The following is a 16,680-nucleotide window of genomic DNA, read 5'->3' as shown; positions in this document are numbered from 1 at the left end:
GCATGCATTTTTTTATGATTTTGTGAAGGTGTGGGCAAAAGAACTTATCACCTCCACAAATGTTATCTTTTTTTTTTGCAGGGGTCCACAAATGTAATCATCTACTGTAACTTCTACTCCATCAGTTCCAAATTACTGGTCGCACAAATGGATGTATCTAGAACTAAAATACATCTAGATACATCCATACCTGCGATAAGTAATTCGGAACGGAGGGAGTAAGTGACAAGCCAGGTGAAAATTTTGACCATGGTCTTGTTTTTTTTATCAATCAAAACGGTCTAATTCATCGTAGTGAGTGTGGCTCCAATAAATGTTCTTTTCTTTAGGCTAGAACTAGAACGACTGCACGTTGTGTTGCCTTGCTGCAAGAGGGCCGACTCGTTTGCTATTCGAGTTTTTCTTCTTCTTTTTTGAGAGAGAATGCTATTCGAGCTTCTTCTTTTTTTGAGAAAAAAATGCTATTCGAGCTGGGAGCCCAAAAATATCACACGAAGGTCAGTCGCCACAGCCCAGCCCAGCCCAGCCCACGGAAGGTATAGCCTCCCCGTCCGCACACCGCACTCCCCACCACCATTTCCTGCTTCTCCGCTAGAACCCTAGCCGCCGCGCCGCCCCAAGAACCGGGAAAGGGAAGCGACGATCCGGTGTGCCCCTCCTCGTCCTCGAATCCCGCCACCTCGTAAGCCGCTCCTCTCTCCCGATCTTCTCCCTCGCTTTAATCCCAAAATGGGAGGTTCCTGGCCCTGCATCACAATGATCTCCGCGCTCTGATCAGTCGTCTCCAGCTTTATCTTCGCCGGGGCAAGGAGGAAATCTCGTCGGATGGGGAAGGCGAAGCGGGCGTCCATCTTCATCAGGCTCGTGTCGGCCGCCGGCACGGGGTTCTTCTACGTGAAGCGCAAGAACCCTCGCCGGATCACGGAGAAGCTCGAGTTCAGGAAGTACGACCCCCGCGTCAACAAGCACGTCCTCTTCACGGAGGCCAAGATGAAGTGAGCGCGCGCGTCTTCGCCGGAAGATGGAATAACGCCGTCGAGCCCTGTAACGAACCTGAGAGAGAGAGAGACATCTGTTCTTGTTCCTTGTTATTTTTTCCTTGCCTGTACTATCGATGGACTGAGCTGCGGCGCGGTGCAGCTCATCTGTTCCTTCTTGCCGCTAATCCAAGTCCGTTGCATCCCCATCCATGAAGCTGCTGGTCCAGGTCCCTGTTGCTGCACTGTTGCTGTGTTATCTCCCTCCCTGACATCATTTCGACAGATTTGACATTTCGCCTGTCTGTGTAACATCTTTCTTGGTCCAACTGAACGTCAGTGACTATTTGGCATTTGTGATCTCTCTCTCTCTCTCTCCCTCTCTCTCTCTCTCTCTCTCCTTGAAAACTAAATGGAGATGGAGGTTGATCACATGATTTGAGGTTGTAGCGTACTGATCAATGCGTGCAGCACCTTAATACAAATTTTGTGTGATGCTAGTGCTTTGTTCGGAGATCATATGAGCTGGTCAGTAAAATTCTCCATGATTAGATGAATTTTGTAAATTCATTGATCAGAGGAACATGGGCGAGTGGACAGCAGGACGGTGCAGGCTCAGGGGCCGCATGTTCTTCTCCACCTAATTCTAGTGGCAGCATATGACTAAGCAAAGACAAAGACATCACAGCAACAATGCTGAGCACTTAAACCAACGACACGGCAAAAACGAAACGAAAATAGGTCATGTGTCAAATCGACACCATCTATCATCAAAGCAGATCCTGCACTGGACTCACCATGCCAAAGAATCCATGAAAGGGCAATGCTTTCACTCACTATGCTTCGTTACTCCATTCATCCTCCTTGATGTCATCAAGAAAGAGGCAAGTCTTTTGATCATTGCGGATGGGGAATATTTGGGTCAAATCATGACAGAAGAGTAATAACCTTGCAAAGTCCTTTTTTTTGTTAAACTCTTGTCCAACTACTTAATTAGTGGATGAGACATCTTTTGCCTCTGTTTAGAAAAGATGCTTCGAGGTTGTGGTTTAGAAAAGATGCATATTGTTGAACGTGTATAACACCTTTTAATGCAAAATTCATGTGGTACTAATTCTTGTCTTCTGGAAATTATACGAGTTGGTTAGGAACAAGAGAGGGCCTGGCCATCTAGAGGAGAATTATGAAAGTAAATTCTCAAAAGTTATATGCTATTGTTGTTAGCTCACCCCATAATTCAGCACTAGATTTCACGAATCTGACATCTTTTATGTTTCTCCAGCCGCCCTTCAGCAACAGGTAGCTACTGCACGAAAGAAACAGGTAGTGATGTGCCTGCAGCTAGGGCTCCATGTTAGTGGGTCACTCTAGCATTCAGATAAAATTATTTCTAGATAGTTTAATACCAGTCACTAAGTTTTGCGAACTATACAATGCTAAAAGTGAGCACCACTGCACCAATATAGGACAAATAAGATGAAATTTGTAAATTCATTGATCAGAGGGAACATGGGCTGAGTGGACAACAGGATGGCGCACGTTCAGGGGCCACATGTTCTCCTCAACCCAATTCCAGTGGCAGCATACGACCGTGCAAGCTCAAGAGGCATCATTCACAGCAACAATGCTCAGCGCTCAAATCAACAGACACGGCAAAAACGCAAACAGTTCATGCGTCAATTCCACATCCATCTCCCATCAGAGCCGATTCTGTACCGGATCACAGTTTCGAACAAAATCATGGCATCATATCATCAGACAGGACAGAACTTACAAGGACCAATTCAAAGTCTTCTGTGCATGCAGTTGGAAGTACTAGTACAATCTAGTAACAACAACACAGTGGCTTGCTCCAAAGCCAACATATATTGGTAGAACCCTGAAGAGAGTCCTAACAGGGATGAAATAAGATAGGGTACATTTAGTAACAGTAGCAAAAAGAAAAAAGAAGTGAAATGATGAAGACAAATATACTTTGTTATTTGATATTCTGGGGGTATTTGTACGGCGATTATGAAAAAGCCACACTAAAAAGAATATATGGGTGAAGTCCTAAGCTATATGAATCAACTAAGGTGGACATTTGTAAGGAGCCTTGTTAGTTTACTGAGGGTTTCTCGAGCCGAGACCGTGTCCGGGTGGTGCTCGCCGCAGATGGAAGTGCGAATGAATATGGCCTTCCGTATCAGGTCATCCCCGATGCCGTACTGTCCGCCTCGGAGCATCAGCTTTGCCCGTGTTTCTAGTACAGAAGCTTTCAGAAGAGCCAGCTCCTGCCAAAGATAGGTGTACTGGGCTTCTGACTGAACTGGCCTAAAGCAGGAGATTGATGTTTCCCTCCATTTGCCAGCATGGGAGAGCATGGATTCAGCTGCACGCTCCAATGCGTCCGTGCACAGGCGTAGCAGCTCCAGCGCAGCATTGCATCGGGAATATGTGATGAATGTGTTTATCGCAAGTGGCACGACAATCTGCTTCACGAAGAACATCAACTCAGATGGCCTCAGTTCTACCAGAAAAGGATCAGAACCAAATCCAAAAGCCATGAAGCAGGCAGCCCATAGGTGCTCAGAAGAATGTTTAATTGATCCTCGGAGGTACACTGATTGGACTGCAGCTTGAGCCGTTCTTGTGCCTCCTCGCTTGCGAGCATATAGCCTGATCATATCATGGAACTGGATATACTCAGACTTTGCGCTGCACCTGGCAATTCCAAATCTCATCAACATTGCAGCTGCTTCAGCTTCAGATCTCTGCATCCTAGAAGTTGCAAGGCCACAAGTTAGTGTTCGCCACCACTTCCTCCACCTTGGACCCCTCCGATGCTTCTTTGGGATTTTATGTGCAGCCAGAGCCAACATATGAATTGGAACTGCAGATGGTGCAAACCAACCACTCACTTGAACCATACGAATTGCCAGACTCCTGGGGCCATCTGCGTGCTCAAATATCGATAGGCAGACATCCAGGAGTCTAACAAGGATTTCATGATTTTTCAAGCTGATTACTTCTCTGTCATTCCAAGAAAAATCTCTTATGGGCGATGGCCGATTCAACGTGTCAAGAAGCCTACTTGGAGTAATTGGAAGCTCCGAGAGTATAGCTCCAACAATACCTAGGCCAAGAGTGAGCCTCCCAAGCTTTTCTTCAATGACCTTGAGCGCATCAATTTCCATTAGCGGGTATTCCTTGACAGCACCCTTCATCAAAGTCATTGCCTCAGCACCAGATAAATAAGAAAGCTTCATTGGCTCCAAGTTCATCACCCGTGGAAGGCGTGTTGTTATGATGAAGTGAGTCTCTCCACCAAATTGTGGGAGAAGGTCCATTATGACTCTCTTATCCCACCAATCCTTCTCACTCTCCAGATTATCAATGATAACTAAATACGGTATGTCCCGCATCAGTTCTTGTCTTATCTTGGCAATGGCTTCCTCTTCCTGCTCCTCAAAGCATCGGTCACTTCCTTTCTCATGCAAGCGAGTATCAACACTTAAATCTACTTCCAAATGAGTCCGCAAAGACAAATAATTATGTCGAATGTATCTGCTCTCCCCTCTGACCCACAAAATCATCTTATATCTCTGGGAGAACCTGTATGCGTACTCCAAAGCCAAGTCTGTCTTGCCCATTCCAGATTCCCCTGATATGCAAGCAATGCCCTTTCCATAGAGTATCTTCCTAGTTTTTTTCTTCCTTCCATATCTCCCACCATTCTTCACTCTCGGTTGTCGGCCATGCTGCAGTGGAGTGCCCAGTCTCTGCATCTCAATGCCTTCCTCAGTCTCCTTCCACAAAACTGGTTCCTTTCCCTTGATGGTATCTGCATTTAGTTGCTCATAATTGTTAGCAGACCAGCCACTCACAGGGCCTTTTCTTCTGTGCTTTGTCTTGAGCTCAAAATACTTCTTTTCCCCTTCCCCACTGACATCACCAAACAAAATGAGCTCCAACTCCGAGAGCTCCTTTTTCCTCCCAACGAAATCACCATTGCGAGGGAAAGGAAATTCATCTTTCTCCACCCTCACTCTCCACCTATTCACCCGATCAACCACACTTCTCCTACCTAATTTCGTGGCCAAAAGGATAACTGCTTGCAGTATGGAGGCTCTCCAATTGGTATCATTCGCTTCTAACTGCAGATCTACCACCCGAGAAAGAGCATCAACTGATTCCCTCCATTCATTCTCCATTCCACCATATAACATCCACAGCTCACCGCCATGTTTTTCCCACAGTTCTCCTCTCTTCTCTATGATATCTCTGGCAAGGCAATCAGCAGCACTCAAGTCAAAGAATATAGGGATCAGATTTTTCTTGCCAAAGAAGTTCCTGAGCTCCTCAATGGTATAAGGATTGCCAAATGACTTCTTTGTAAGGATGACAATTCCATATGTGGAAGCATTCATTACCCTCTCAACAGCATCATGGCTGTGTGAATTCCGACACCTGGCCCGATCAGAAGCAAAGCAACTGATTCCATGAATCTCAAGTTCTGCACGAAGCCAATTTGTGAACCTCAGCAGTGAAGCCTTGCGGCCATGAAACCCTATGTACACATCATAGGTCCGAAGCCTACTGACAGAAGCTGCTGATGGCGTAGGTTGAGAGGACGAAGATTTCCGATATACTCCCACCTGTCTCTTCTGTTTCTCCTTTCGAGTTGAACGATCACAATTGCTAGTTGGAGTCGCTGACGAACTACCTTGGTATGGGCCATTGAAGGTGGAAATGAAGCTGGGATTGTTATAGACAATTGCTGGAGTTCCAAAATTACTTGAAGTGCAAAGGCTGGGAGGAGGAGAAGCATCGTCTAGCAATAACCTTATGTTGGCTGATGGTAACTGCCCCTGCTGTACCAGAGTGTCAGTGGAAAGAATATCACCGATTTTCAGCGCGATACCAGTTGGGGAGTTATTGTGCTGGACATGAGCATGCTCCGGGCGACGAGCAGACAGTGACCGTGGTGTGAAGAAAGGTGACTGGTTGGCAGAAACAAATGTCGAGGAAGAGGATGACAGGTTCCTTGATGGTGCTGAGACCAAAGCCCCGACATCAGAGCTTTCCTCTTGAAGCTCCATACACCCATTTTCAGTACTATCCAGCTCTCAAGATGGCCTGTAATTCAACTGATCGATGTGCAAATCGGTATCTGCAGAAGATAGAAACAAGTCCATCATGATTTGAAATTGCTCAATCAGTTCGTAGCCGGCACTACATATACATTGGAAATACACGCTCGGGAATAATAATTTCTTCATCAAAATGACGTATGAGTAATTCAACAGCGGCGAAGAAACAACCAAGCTAGCAAACAGCAGTATAGCATACACATTCTGCTCGTTGAAATAAAATGATGAAATTTGGAGAGAAGGGACAAAACGAAACTGTAGCAAAGGTGCATTCGATTGGTCATTCGGATAGAGCAACCCATCATGGCTCAATAATGGCTCAGCAAGTAGTACGCCCAGGACGAGAGAGAAAAACTTTCTCCAATTGCTTGATGATACTCTGATTTTGTTTATTATTAGACGCCGGCAGGAAAAGGGAAACCAAGGTTGAGATGAGATGAGCTGTGCGCTTTACTACAGTAATCAATTTGGCAGTAGGAGAAGAAGAAATAACTGTCATTGGTGACATAACATGGCGAGAATTGGGTTGCCCATGATGATGCACAGCGTACCAAGTACAACCTGGGCCAGCAGCCGAGATGGGAAAAGAAACCAACCGTGTACGGCTCAGCGTGGGAGGAAAAATGGCAACTCTTTCCATTTCTTTCGTCGCAACCTTTAATAGTAGGAGGAGCAGCAGCGCGCGCGGGGAGAAGCGGATCTAATGGCGCCCGCGCCAGCCGAGGCTCCAGATCTGCCGGCGGCTCTCGCAGTCGCGGCCGGGTCCCAACGAATCAGCGGAGAAAAAGGCAAGCTCTGGACTGAAACCGAACAAGATCGCGCGTGCCATGCCGACGGCTCTCGCTCAGATCTGGCAAAGCAGAAAGCCAGCAGAGAAACCTCGAGAGGACGCCTCCGTTCAGTAGACCACGGGCCAAGCAAGAGGGACAACTCCATGACCCAGAAGGAAAAACAATCGTCCGCTCTACGGATTGCTAGCTAGCGCACCGGTGGAAACAACAGCAACAGAGGAAGGAACTCAAATTTGAAGTACCTGCGGCTTACATTTCTTCTCCCTCGAGACAGCCCCGGCGCGCGCGCGGTTCCTGCTCCCGCGCCGGATCCAGTTCCGCTCGGCTTACTAGCTGCGGCGGCGGCGGCGAGGATCCACCGGAACCAGCTTTCGTTGCTGTCTGCTAGCTCCGGAAGCGGCAGCAGCGGCGGTGAGTCCAAGCCCAGTGTGAATGTGTGCGCGTGATTCGTCGGGACGAGGCAGTGTCAGTGTGAGGTGTCGCGGCGGGCCATTTTTATATGGCAGAGTGGAGGGAGGGAGGAAGCAGCGGCGACGGCGGGGAAGGGAAGGAGGCAAAAGCTGAGCGAGCCGCGAGCGTACTGTATAGAGGGAGGGAGGGAGCGAGGGAGGATGAGATTAGTGGTGGTGGTGGTATAATTGGAGGGTTAGGCTGGGATTAACTAAGGCTGCCTGCCACGCCGACGCCGACGCCGAGGCAGGCCAGCCGTGTGGATGGTCCCGAGGTTAGCGACACGTTTGTTGGGTAGGAGGAGGAGACAGGCACGAGCGCGCCTGCTATGACCCGACAGCGAGAGCCGGTTCGAGCCCGAGTTAGGTGTGAAAAAAGGAAGTGATGGACGGACGTAGTGGGGGATCTTCGGGAGCCACCACAATCCGATCCGAGCAAGAAAGCTATGGATATTTGACGAGACATTTTTTTTAAGCGAAATCGTTACTTTAAGGCTGGTTGTAATGGTGAGTATCATATAGTTGTATCATGCATATAATACTAGTGTATGATACTATCTCCTTAATGCATAGTACTTCTTTCATTTTTATATATAAGGCCACAAACTCAAATTACAGGTACCAAGATAAAATTTAATACATGTTTTGCAACTTAACTTTTCTGTTCGTTTACTATGATCATTAATACATCGCATGCATGCAAGAAAGGTGAGTGGAGAAAGTAGCTAGTATCATTATGACTGAATGCATGCAAGTATTAAACAAGTTGCTAGTACGAAGAAACGTCATTAATTCTTGCCTCGATTGTTGTTGGTGGACTTGTATAGACGCAAAATATTTATTTCATAGTGGCCTTGTATAAGTAAATTGAGGGAGTATCATGTAGTACTTTATTTATTGCCATGCATGACACATAATGGTGTAGCATTTATTATAATACGGTATCATGATATGATACTCAATCATCTCTTTCTTCATTAAATTCTATGACACCTTATCAAAATTGTCTAGTTGACATGCATGATACTAACTATGATATTAGCATTACAAGCAGCCTAAGAGGAGTACCTCAAGTTTTTACCACCGCTCTCAGCACAACAAGTGGCACAATGTCGCTTCACAAAAAGTTGTTTCCTGATGTGCTTAGCTTGACACGTGGTGCAAGGAGAGGCGACTATGTCGGTTTTTCCTTTTTCTTTTTCGTGGTTTCAGGTTTTTCTTCTTTTCACCAGGGGCGGAGCTAGAAAATTTAGCCGATGGGTTCATTCATTGATTAATTGTGAGGATTTTGTCTAATTAATTAAGTGTAAAGTCTAATTTTGCACTGAAGGTTAATTTTTTTTGCACCACCTTGCATCAAATATATAGCGCTATGGGTGTTCTGGCAAAACATAGAACTGTGACGGTGGAGCCAGGGCGAAACAGGACCGCGCCCCCTCCCTAGGGTTCTGCCCGCGCCGCCGCCGGCTCCCCTTTCACGAGTAGCCGCGGCCGCGGCCGGCGCCCGCCGCCGCTAGCTCTCCCCGACCCCGTCCACCTTCCTTCCTCCCTTCCCCTCCACCGTACCCCCGCATCGCCTCCCCGAGCGAGGCAACCGGGGGCTCTCTCCCCGTCCTCCCCAGCGCCTTCCCTCCCCTTCTCCCCCTCCCGCCGCCACCGGGCCTTGCTCGGGTGGTGCCGGCGGCGGTGACCCCGTCCCTTCCTCCCGCGCAGCGCCACGGCTCGGGTGGCTGGCGGCTGGCGGTGGCGTGCTTCGGCGGCAGCGGATCCGGCGGCGGCGTGGCTCTTCGGGTGGCGCGGTGCCAGGTGGCGAGGTGGCGGCAGCGCCGCTGCTTGGCGGCAAGGCGTTGCAGTGGCTGGTGGCGATGCCCTCCCGACCCAGATCTGGGCCCTTTTGGGCCCCATCTGGGTCTGGGCGGGCCTGGCCGGAACTCCTCTGCGGCGTCTCCGGCGGACGGCGAAGCGACTCGTGCAGGGGGTAGCGGCGACGGCGGCTCGTGTACTGCAGCGCGGCGACGAGGGCTTCACAAGCCCGTCTCGGGCTCGTCCGGGCCTATCTAGGCCTTCGGCGCGGGGGCGAAACATGGTTTCGCGGGGGAGCTGGAGCCGGCATAGCGCCGGTCGTGGCCATGGGCCACTTCTCCACCGTCCCTTTCCCCCGGTCGATTTGGTCGCAGTTGCCCGGTTTGCCCCTGTTGCTGCGTCCGGGCGGTTCCCGCCACGGGAGGTGGAGGTTGTCCCCTCATGTGTGGCTGCTGTTGATGCCGCCCCTCGTTCCCGGTTGCCTTCTCTGTTCCCGCAGGTCTCGCTTCGTTTGCCACGGTGAGACGGCAATGGGGACTGCACGGCCGTGGTGGCACATGTTGGTGGGCGGCGTGTTTGGTGGCGCATGACGGACCGTCTGGAGTCGTGGGTGGTTGGTGGTCCGGAGAAATCCATGTCGGCTTGTCCGGCACCGACGCGGTGACGTCTGTGGGTGTCACCGTGCCTTCCTGAAGGGCGTCGGGTTTGCCCCTTCCCCCGTAATCCTCTACATACCGGGGGAAACCCTAGGACTTGTCCGGGCAGTAGCGTCGTCGGCGTCGCGGTCCTTCTTAAAGGTGTTGCTTGGTATGCGGCGATCCGGAGTGCTCGGAGTGTGGTGGAATTCTCCGGTGGGCGCAGCGGTTGTGGGTCTTCATCGTTTTCGTTGATCCGTCGTTGTTCGCATTTGTTTTTTTTTTGTTTTCTCTTTCATTTCTTTTGGGCGTGACTGTGCTGCTTCCGCCCCAGCACCTATCGTTGGCTGTATCGAAGTTGGTTGCTTTGTAATACAAAGCGGAGGAAACCCTTTTTCGTCAAATATATAGCGCTATGTTTCAAAGAACTATATAGCACTCAAAAAAGCATAATGAATAGAAATATAATATCATTTATGAATAGCAAATGCAGAAATATTATCATTTGTTATTCCCTAGCAACACATTTAACTAGTAACTATAAAACCATACTGATTGAATTGTGTGATTATAGAGTCAACCTAGTTCCGGTGCATCTAGCCGTCTGAAAATAACATATAATATATGTGAATCGTCCCCGAAAATTGACAGGTTGCAATACTCCAGTTACCACATAATCACTCTTAAAATTAAGAACCCTAGCAAATACAATTTGGGAAGCAAACATTAGACAAAACAGAGGCACACGCATGTAGGAATTGATGAGTTACCTCTTCAGAAATATGATGCACTTTACCCACATTTAGAGCATCTCTAACAGGCGCGCCAAACTAGCGCCGCGCCGCAAAATCCTCTCTTTTAGCGCGCGCGCAACCGGAAGAGCTGCTCCAGCGGGCGCGCGAAAACCGCGCGCGCGGCATACGTAGTCCAGCGCGTGGGCCGAAACGCAATCGTGCGCCGCTTATTTGCTGCGCCCGCTCCCGCGCGCTAGACTCTCGCGCACTCGCTCGCACCTCCCACCCCCCTCCAGCCGCGCCGCCGCCGCCGACCGCGCCACCCGGCGACCGTCCCGGCGCTTCCCGGCCTATCCCTGCCCCGCGCGCGCTTTCTCCGGCCCCCCTCTAGGCCCGCCGCCCCGCGCGCGTGCTGGTCCGCCGACGAACAGCGCCCGCGCGCTCGCTGCCGCTCGGCGCCCGCTAGGTGTTCGACAAAACGCCTAGAAGGTATGTATTGCTCAAAAGCCATGAATTTCGTGCATGTTGATTGTAGTTTTTTATTTATAGCATAGTATTCAACATTGTAGATGAGTCCGTCGTATGATTCTTCCGAAGAAGAATTTGATATGGAAGAGGAGGAGGATCTTGCAATGATCCTAGCTATGCATATTAATAAAAAAAACGAAACACGGTGGTTCGGTTATGGGTCGGCAAAAAAATTGGAGGGATAGGATCGATGCCCACAACAGATTGATCAGACATTATTTTGCGAAGAATCCCACATACCCCGAGTCGTATTTTCGTCGCCGGTTTAGGATGAGCACCGAGTTGTTCAGGCGCATTACAGAGAAACTAGCGAGCCATGACCGCTTTTTTCAGCAAAGGAGGAATGCCGCCGGAGAGCTCGGGCATAGCACCTTTCAGAAGGTGACAGCCGCTTTGCGTATGTTGGCATACGGTATACCGGCTGATCTAGTTGATGATCACTTGGCTATGGGTGAGAGCCAAACTATCATGTGTGTCAAGCGCTTCGCAGTCAGAATTGTGCAAGTGTTTGGCGAGGAGTATTTGAGATCTCCCACCGCTGAAGACGTCGCAAGGCTTTTGACGATGAACAAAGCTCACGGCTTTCCTGGCATGCTTGGCTCAATAGATTGCATGCATTGGAGTTGGAAGAATTGTCCAAAGGCATGGCATGGGCAATTCCACGGCCAAAAAAAGGGTTCCACTATAATCCTTGAAGTGGTGGCCGATCAAGAGACTTGGATTTGGCATGCATTCTTTGGAATGTCTGGATCTTTGAATGACATCAATGTTGTCAACCAGTCACCACTGATGAGTAAGATTGCAAATGGGGAGTTGCCACCGGTGCAGTTTGTAGCAAATGGTCGTACATACAACTATGGCTATTATCTAGCGGATGGCATCTATCCAAAGTGGCAAACCTTTGTCAAGCCGTTGAAAAAGCTAGAAGGTAAGAAAAATCTTGATTTCCACAATGCTCAGGCAGCGGCTAGAAAAGATGTGAAGAGAGCTTTTGGGATTTTGCAAGCCCAATTTGCTATTGTGAGAGGACCGGCTAGATTTTGGGATCAGAAGATGCTTTGGTACATAATGCACGCTTGTGTGATCATGCACAACATGATCATCGAGAATGAGCGTGGCCAAGATGTAGACTACTCTTAGTATGAGCTCTTGGGACATCCGGTGCGAGTGCGACGGAGGGCTGAAAGGGTGGCCCGTTTTGTTGCCTCCTATCATGCCATTCGACATCCCACAGCGCATAATGATCTTTAGAAGGATCTCATTGAGGAGTGGTGGGCATAGAATGGACGACAAAGAGCATCATGATTTGTGCATTCGTTATTGTATTGTTGAACTATTTGTTGTGTTTAATTGCACTATTTATTGTATTGAACGATAAACTGTTTGTTTGAGTTGTAATAAACGAAATTGAACTATTTATTTTTGTCTGTTTTTGATTTTTTTTGCTTTTGTTTTCGAATGCATATGTTATTTGTGCGCGTCGCGCGCGCTGCATTTTTGGGCGCTGCTGGAGCGGCGCCCGCGCGCTGCATTTTAGCGCGGCTGCTGGAGACAGCGCTGTGCGCCGCGCCAAACCAGACGATGCGCGCGCGGCATATCTGTTTTTTGCGCGCGACGCGACCGGCGCCTGTTGGAGATGCTCTTAAGGTGGCCTTGAGTTATATTATTTGGATGTAGTGATCGACCTCTTTTGAGAAATATACATCTTTCTATACCCTAGATCGGTCAAACAAAATAAGTACATGGAGTAAGCAATTAGAAAATTAAAATATGAACAGCAGAGAGGCGATGTGGTGATGCAATCTCAGTACCTAGAATTTGGAGTCTTGGATAACGATTGCCGGCTTTGCTGCCGTCAATATGCCATGGCGTGTGGCGACGAGTGGCGACTGATCATGGGCGTGAAGAATAGATTAGGGTACGAACAGGAGGTATAGAGGCAAGTTACTATTGGGCTTTTGGGCTTTTTATTAGGCTATTCACCTGGCGTTGGATTGATGGGTTCGGGCCTTGTTTTTGGTTGGGTTCATACGATTACATATCTATCTACGTATATTATAGCAGGAAAGTCACATGCTGGCTCCGCCTCTGCTTTTCACTCTACCCCCTAATCTTTTAGGTTAGAGTTGCGGCATGCTCTTTCCCCTTTTCACCGCTTGTCGTTGTTGCTTCTTGCTCTTTCATTGCCTCTCTTCTTCGGGCTCGTCCATCACCTCTGTTGGTTTCTTCTTGTTGTTAGTTATTCCATCATCCTCATTTTTTCTCATGATTAGTCTTTACTTTGCATGGAGATTTGGAATAAAATTTGCCAAGATTTGGTATTTCTTCTATGACGTGTCTTCTCGTGTTTGGGGATCAGAGTTTATTAGGTTACCAGGTAATTGTCGGTGCGTTGCTATGAGGGTATATAATCTAGTTGCTCTACCATGTATATCTTTATGGCACATTTTGGTTGTTCTACCACAAGATCGTTGTGGTTTACATACTCCCTCCGTTCCAAATTATTCGTCGTGGTTTTAGTTCAAATTTGAACTAAAACCACGATGAGTAATTTGGAACGGAGGGAGTAGATACCAGGGAGGTATAGGGTTTACACATAGGTCGGTTGTTAGGGCATATTTCCCTTTAAGTAGGTTTTGGTGATTGATGACAATGCTTTTACGGACTAATCGTGTGTATTGAGCATTTCAGATAATCCTTCGTATGGCACAAGACGATTTCTTCCCCACGGTGTTTAAAAGAGAAGACGATGTTTTTTCCTTCGTTTCATTTTTGGTGGACTTGAGTCGTAGGATATATCATACTATCAAGAGGGGGTCCGTATCGGAAAGGTTTGGGTGGAATCAACACGTACACAACTCCCTTGCACCCCTAGTCCTTTGCCGCTTCTTTGGAGTGTCCTTCCATGGTGTTGGGAGTGGCTCAGGTAGAAGGCCAGCGGTAGTACCGCCTATGTAGGCAGGCAGTAGTACCACTGCAGTACCGTTGTACTACCGCCTTGATTCGAGTCTCAGGTTTCTCGTGTCGGGTTCAGCGGTAGTCCAGTGGTAGCACCTCTGGCATACTACCATTGTCCCATTTAGACCCAATCGAGCAGCGGCAGTAGGAGCGGTAGTACCGCTTATAAGCGGTAGTACCGCGCCTACCACCATTGCTAGTACCGCTCGTGGCTTTCTCCCTTTTGCCGCTCCCCTGTGCTCTCGTGAGATGTTGTGAGCTGTCCCTCCCTTTTGTCGCTCCCATGTGCTCTCGTAAGACGCTGTGAGTTGTCCCAGTGTAGTACCACTGGGGCAAGCGGTAGTACCGTGTGTTGCGGGCTGATCATGTGAATAACGGTTGGATCTTTCCCCCCACTATATAAAGGGGGTCTTCTTCCCCAAGAAGACCATCTCTTCCTACCCTATCTCCATTGTTGCTCCAAAACCTCATTTTCGCCCGATCTCTCTCCTTAGCCAATCAAACTTGTTGATTTTCTAGGGATTGGTTGAGAAGGCCCTGATCTACACTTCCACCAAGAGAAATTTGATTCCCCCCGCTAATCCCTTGCGGATCTTGTTACTCTTGGGTGTTTGAGTACCCTAGACGGTTGAGGTCATCTTGGAGCCACATTCCATTATGGTGAAGCTTCGTGGTGGTGATGGGAGCCTCCAATTAAGTTGTGGAGATTGCCCCAGCCTTGTTTGTAAAGGTTTGGTCACCGCCTTCAAGGGCACCACTAGTGGAATCACGGCATCTCGCATTGTGTGAGGGCGTAAGGAGAATACAGTGGCCCTAGTGGCTTCTTGGGGAGCATTATGCCTTCACACCGCTCCAATGGGGACGTACTTCCCCTCAAAGGGAGCGAACTTTCGTTACACATCCTCGTCTCCACCGGCTCCACTTGTGGTTATTTCTTACCTTTACTTTGTGCTAGCTTTACTTGTGTTGTATATCTTGCTTGATTTTATTGTTGTTATTGTTAGCATCATATAGGTTGCTCACCTAGTTGCACATCTAGATAACCTACTTGGTGCTAAACCTAATTTGCTAAGAAAAACTAAAAATTGGTAGTTGCCTATTCACCCCCTCTAGTCAACCATATCGATTATTTCAATTGGTACCAGAGTCTCGTCTCTTTATTAAGGGTTTCACCACCCGAAGAGTATGGTTGACACGAAGGAGGAAGTTCCCAAGGCCGTGGAGTTGACTTCGATCACACGAGATGACTTAAATGAAGCCATGACTTCACTTAAGACATCTATGACTGAAGGAAATATACCCTAGAGGCAATAATAAAGTTGTTATTTATATTACCTTATATCATGATAAATGTTTATTATTCATGCTAGAATTGTATTAACCGGAAACTTAGTACATGTGTGAATACGTAGACAAACAGAGTGTCACTAGTATGCCTCTACTTGACTAGCTCGTTGAATCAAAGATGGTCAAGTTTCCTAGCCATAGACATGAGTTGTCATTTGATTAACGGGATCACATCATTAGAGAATGATGTGATTGACTTGACCCATTCCGTTAGCTTAGCACGATGATCGTTTAGTTTGTTGCTATTGCTTTCTCCATAACTTATACATGTTCCTATGACTATGAGATCATGCAACTCCCGAATGCCGGAGGAACACTTTGTGTGCTACCAAACGTCACAACGTAACTGGGTGATTATAAAGGTGCTCTACAGGTGTCTCCGATGGTGTTTGTTGAGTTGGCATAGATCTAGATTAGGATTTGTCACTCTGATTGTGGGAGAGGTATCTCTGGGCCCTCTCGGTAATGCACATCAATATAAGCCTTGCAAGCAATGTGACTAATGAGTTAGTTGCGGGATGATGCATTACGGAATGAGTAAAGAGACTTGCCGGTAACGAGATTGAACTAGGTATTGAGATACCGACGATCGAATCTCGAGCAAGTAACATACCGATGACAAAGGGAACAACGTATATCATTATGCGGTTTGACTGATAAAGATCTTCGTAGAATATGTGGGAGCCAATATGAACATCCAGGTTCCGCTATTGGTTATTGACTGGAGATGTGTCTCGGTTATGTCTACATAGTTCTCGAACCCGTAGGGTCCGCATGCTTAACGTTCAGTGACGATTGGTATTATGAGTTTATGTGTTTTGATGAACCGAAGGTTGTTTGGAGTCCCGCATGTGACCACGGGCATGACGAGGAGTCTCAAAATGGTCGAGACATAAAGATCGATATATTGGAAGCCTATGTTTGGACATCCGAAAGGTTCCGAGTGAGTTCGGGGATATACCGGAGTACGGGGGGGGGGGGTTACCGGAACCCCCGGGGAGTATATGGGTCCTAATGGGCTTTAGTGGAGAGAGAGAGAGAGAGAGAAAGAGGCAGCCAGGGCAGGCCGCGCGCCCTCTCCCCCTCTAGTCCGAATTGGACTAGGAAGGGGGAGGGCGCCCCCCTTTCCTTCCTCCCTCTCTCCCCCTTCCTTCTGTCCTAGTCCAGCTAGGGAAGGAGGGGGAATCGTACTCCCGGAGGGAGTAGGACTCCTCCAGGGCGCGCCATAGAGGGCCAGCCCTCCCCCTCCTCCACTCCTTTATATACGGGGGAGGGGGCACCCCATAGACACACAAGTTGATCATTGTTCTCTTAGTCGTGTGCGGT

At 48.4% G+C, this 16,680-nt stretch overlaps 2 protein-coding genes across 4 annotated transcripts; one reads left to right on the top strand and one right to left on the bottom strand.

Annotated features, from left to right (window-relative positions):
* Nucleotides 1-522: 522 nt before the first annotated feature.
* Nucleotides 523-1,188, top strand: LOC123058596 (50S ribosomal protein L33). Of its 2 annotated transcripts, none has more exons than XM_044481302.1 (2): nucleotides 523-682; nucleotides 789-1,188. In XM_044481302.1, the coding sequence occupies exon 2, from the start codon at nucleotides 826-828 to the stop codon at nucleotides 997-999; it is 174 nt and encodes a 57-aa protein (XP_044337237.1). In that variant the 5' UTR covers nucleotides 523-682; nucleotides 789-825; the 3' UTR covers nucleotides 1,000-1,188. The 2 variants fall into 2 exon arrangements, with proteins under 2 accessions (XP_044337237.1, XP_044337238.1); XM_044481303.1 differs by having other exon boundaries at nucleotides 616-682; nucleotides 779-1,188.
* A 1,615-nt stretch (nucleotides 1,189-2,803) lies between these two features.
* LOC123062135 (uncharacterized) lies at nucleotides 2,804-7,517 on the bottom strand. 2 transcript variants are annotated; one of them, XM_044485493.1, is made up of 2 exons: nucleotides 7,143-7,517; nucleotides 2,804-6,129 (listed from the first exon to the last, which is right to left on the bottom strand). In XM_044485493.1, exon 2 carries the CDS (start codon nucleotides 6,056-6,058, stop codon nucleotides 3,044-3,046), a length of 3,015 nt encoding a protein of 1,004 aa, XP_044341428.1. In that variant the 5' UTR covers nucleotides 6,059-6,129; nucleotides 7,143-7,517; the 3' UTR covers nucleotides 2,804-3,043. The 2 variants fall into 2 exon arrangements, with proteins under 2 accessions (XP_044341428.1, XP_044341429.1); XM_044485494.1 differs by having other exon boundaries at nucleotides 7,154-7,517.
* Between the last annotated feature and the right edge of the window lie 9,163 nt (nucleotides 7,518-16,680).

Source organism: Triticum aestivum, chromosome 3A (assembly GCF_018294505.1).
Source record: "Triticum aestivum cultivar Chinese Spring chromosome 3A, IWGSC CS RefSeq v2.1, whole genome shotgun sequence".
In the NCBI taxonomy this organism is placed as follows: Eukaryota; Viridiplantae; Streptophyta; class Magnoliopsida; order Poales; family Poaceae; genus Triticum; species Triticum aestivum.
Note: the sequence above shows the minus strand (reverse complement) of the source record. Positions and strands in the feature narration are given on the sequence as shown.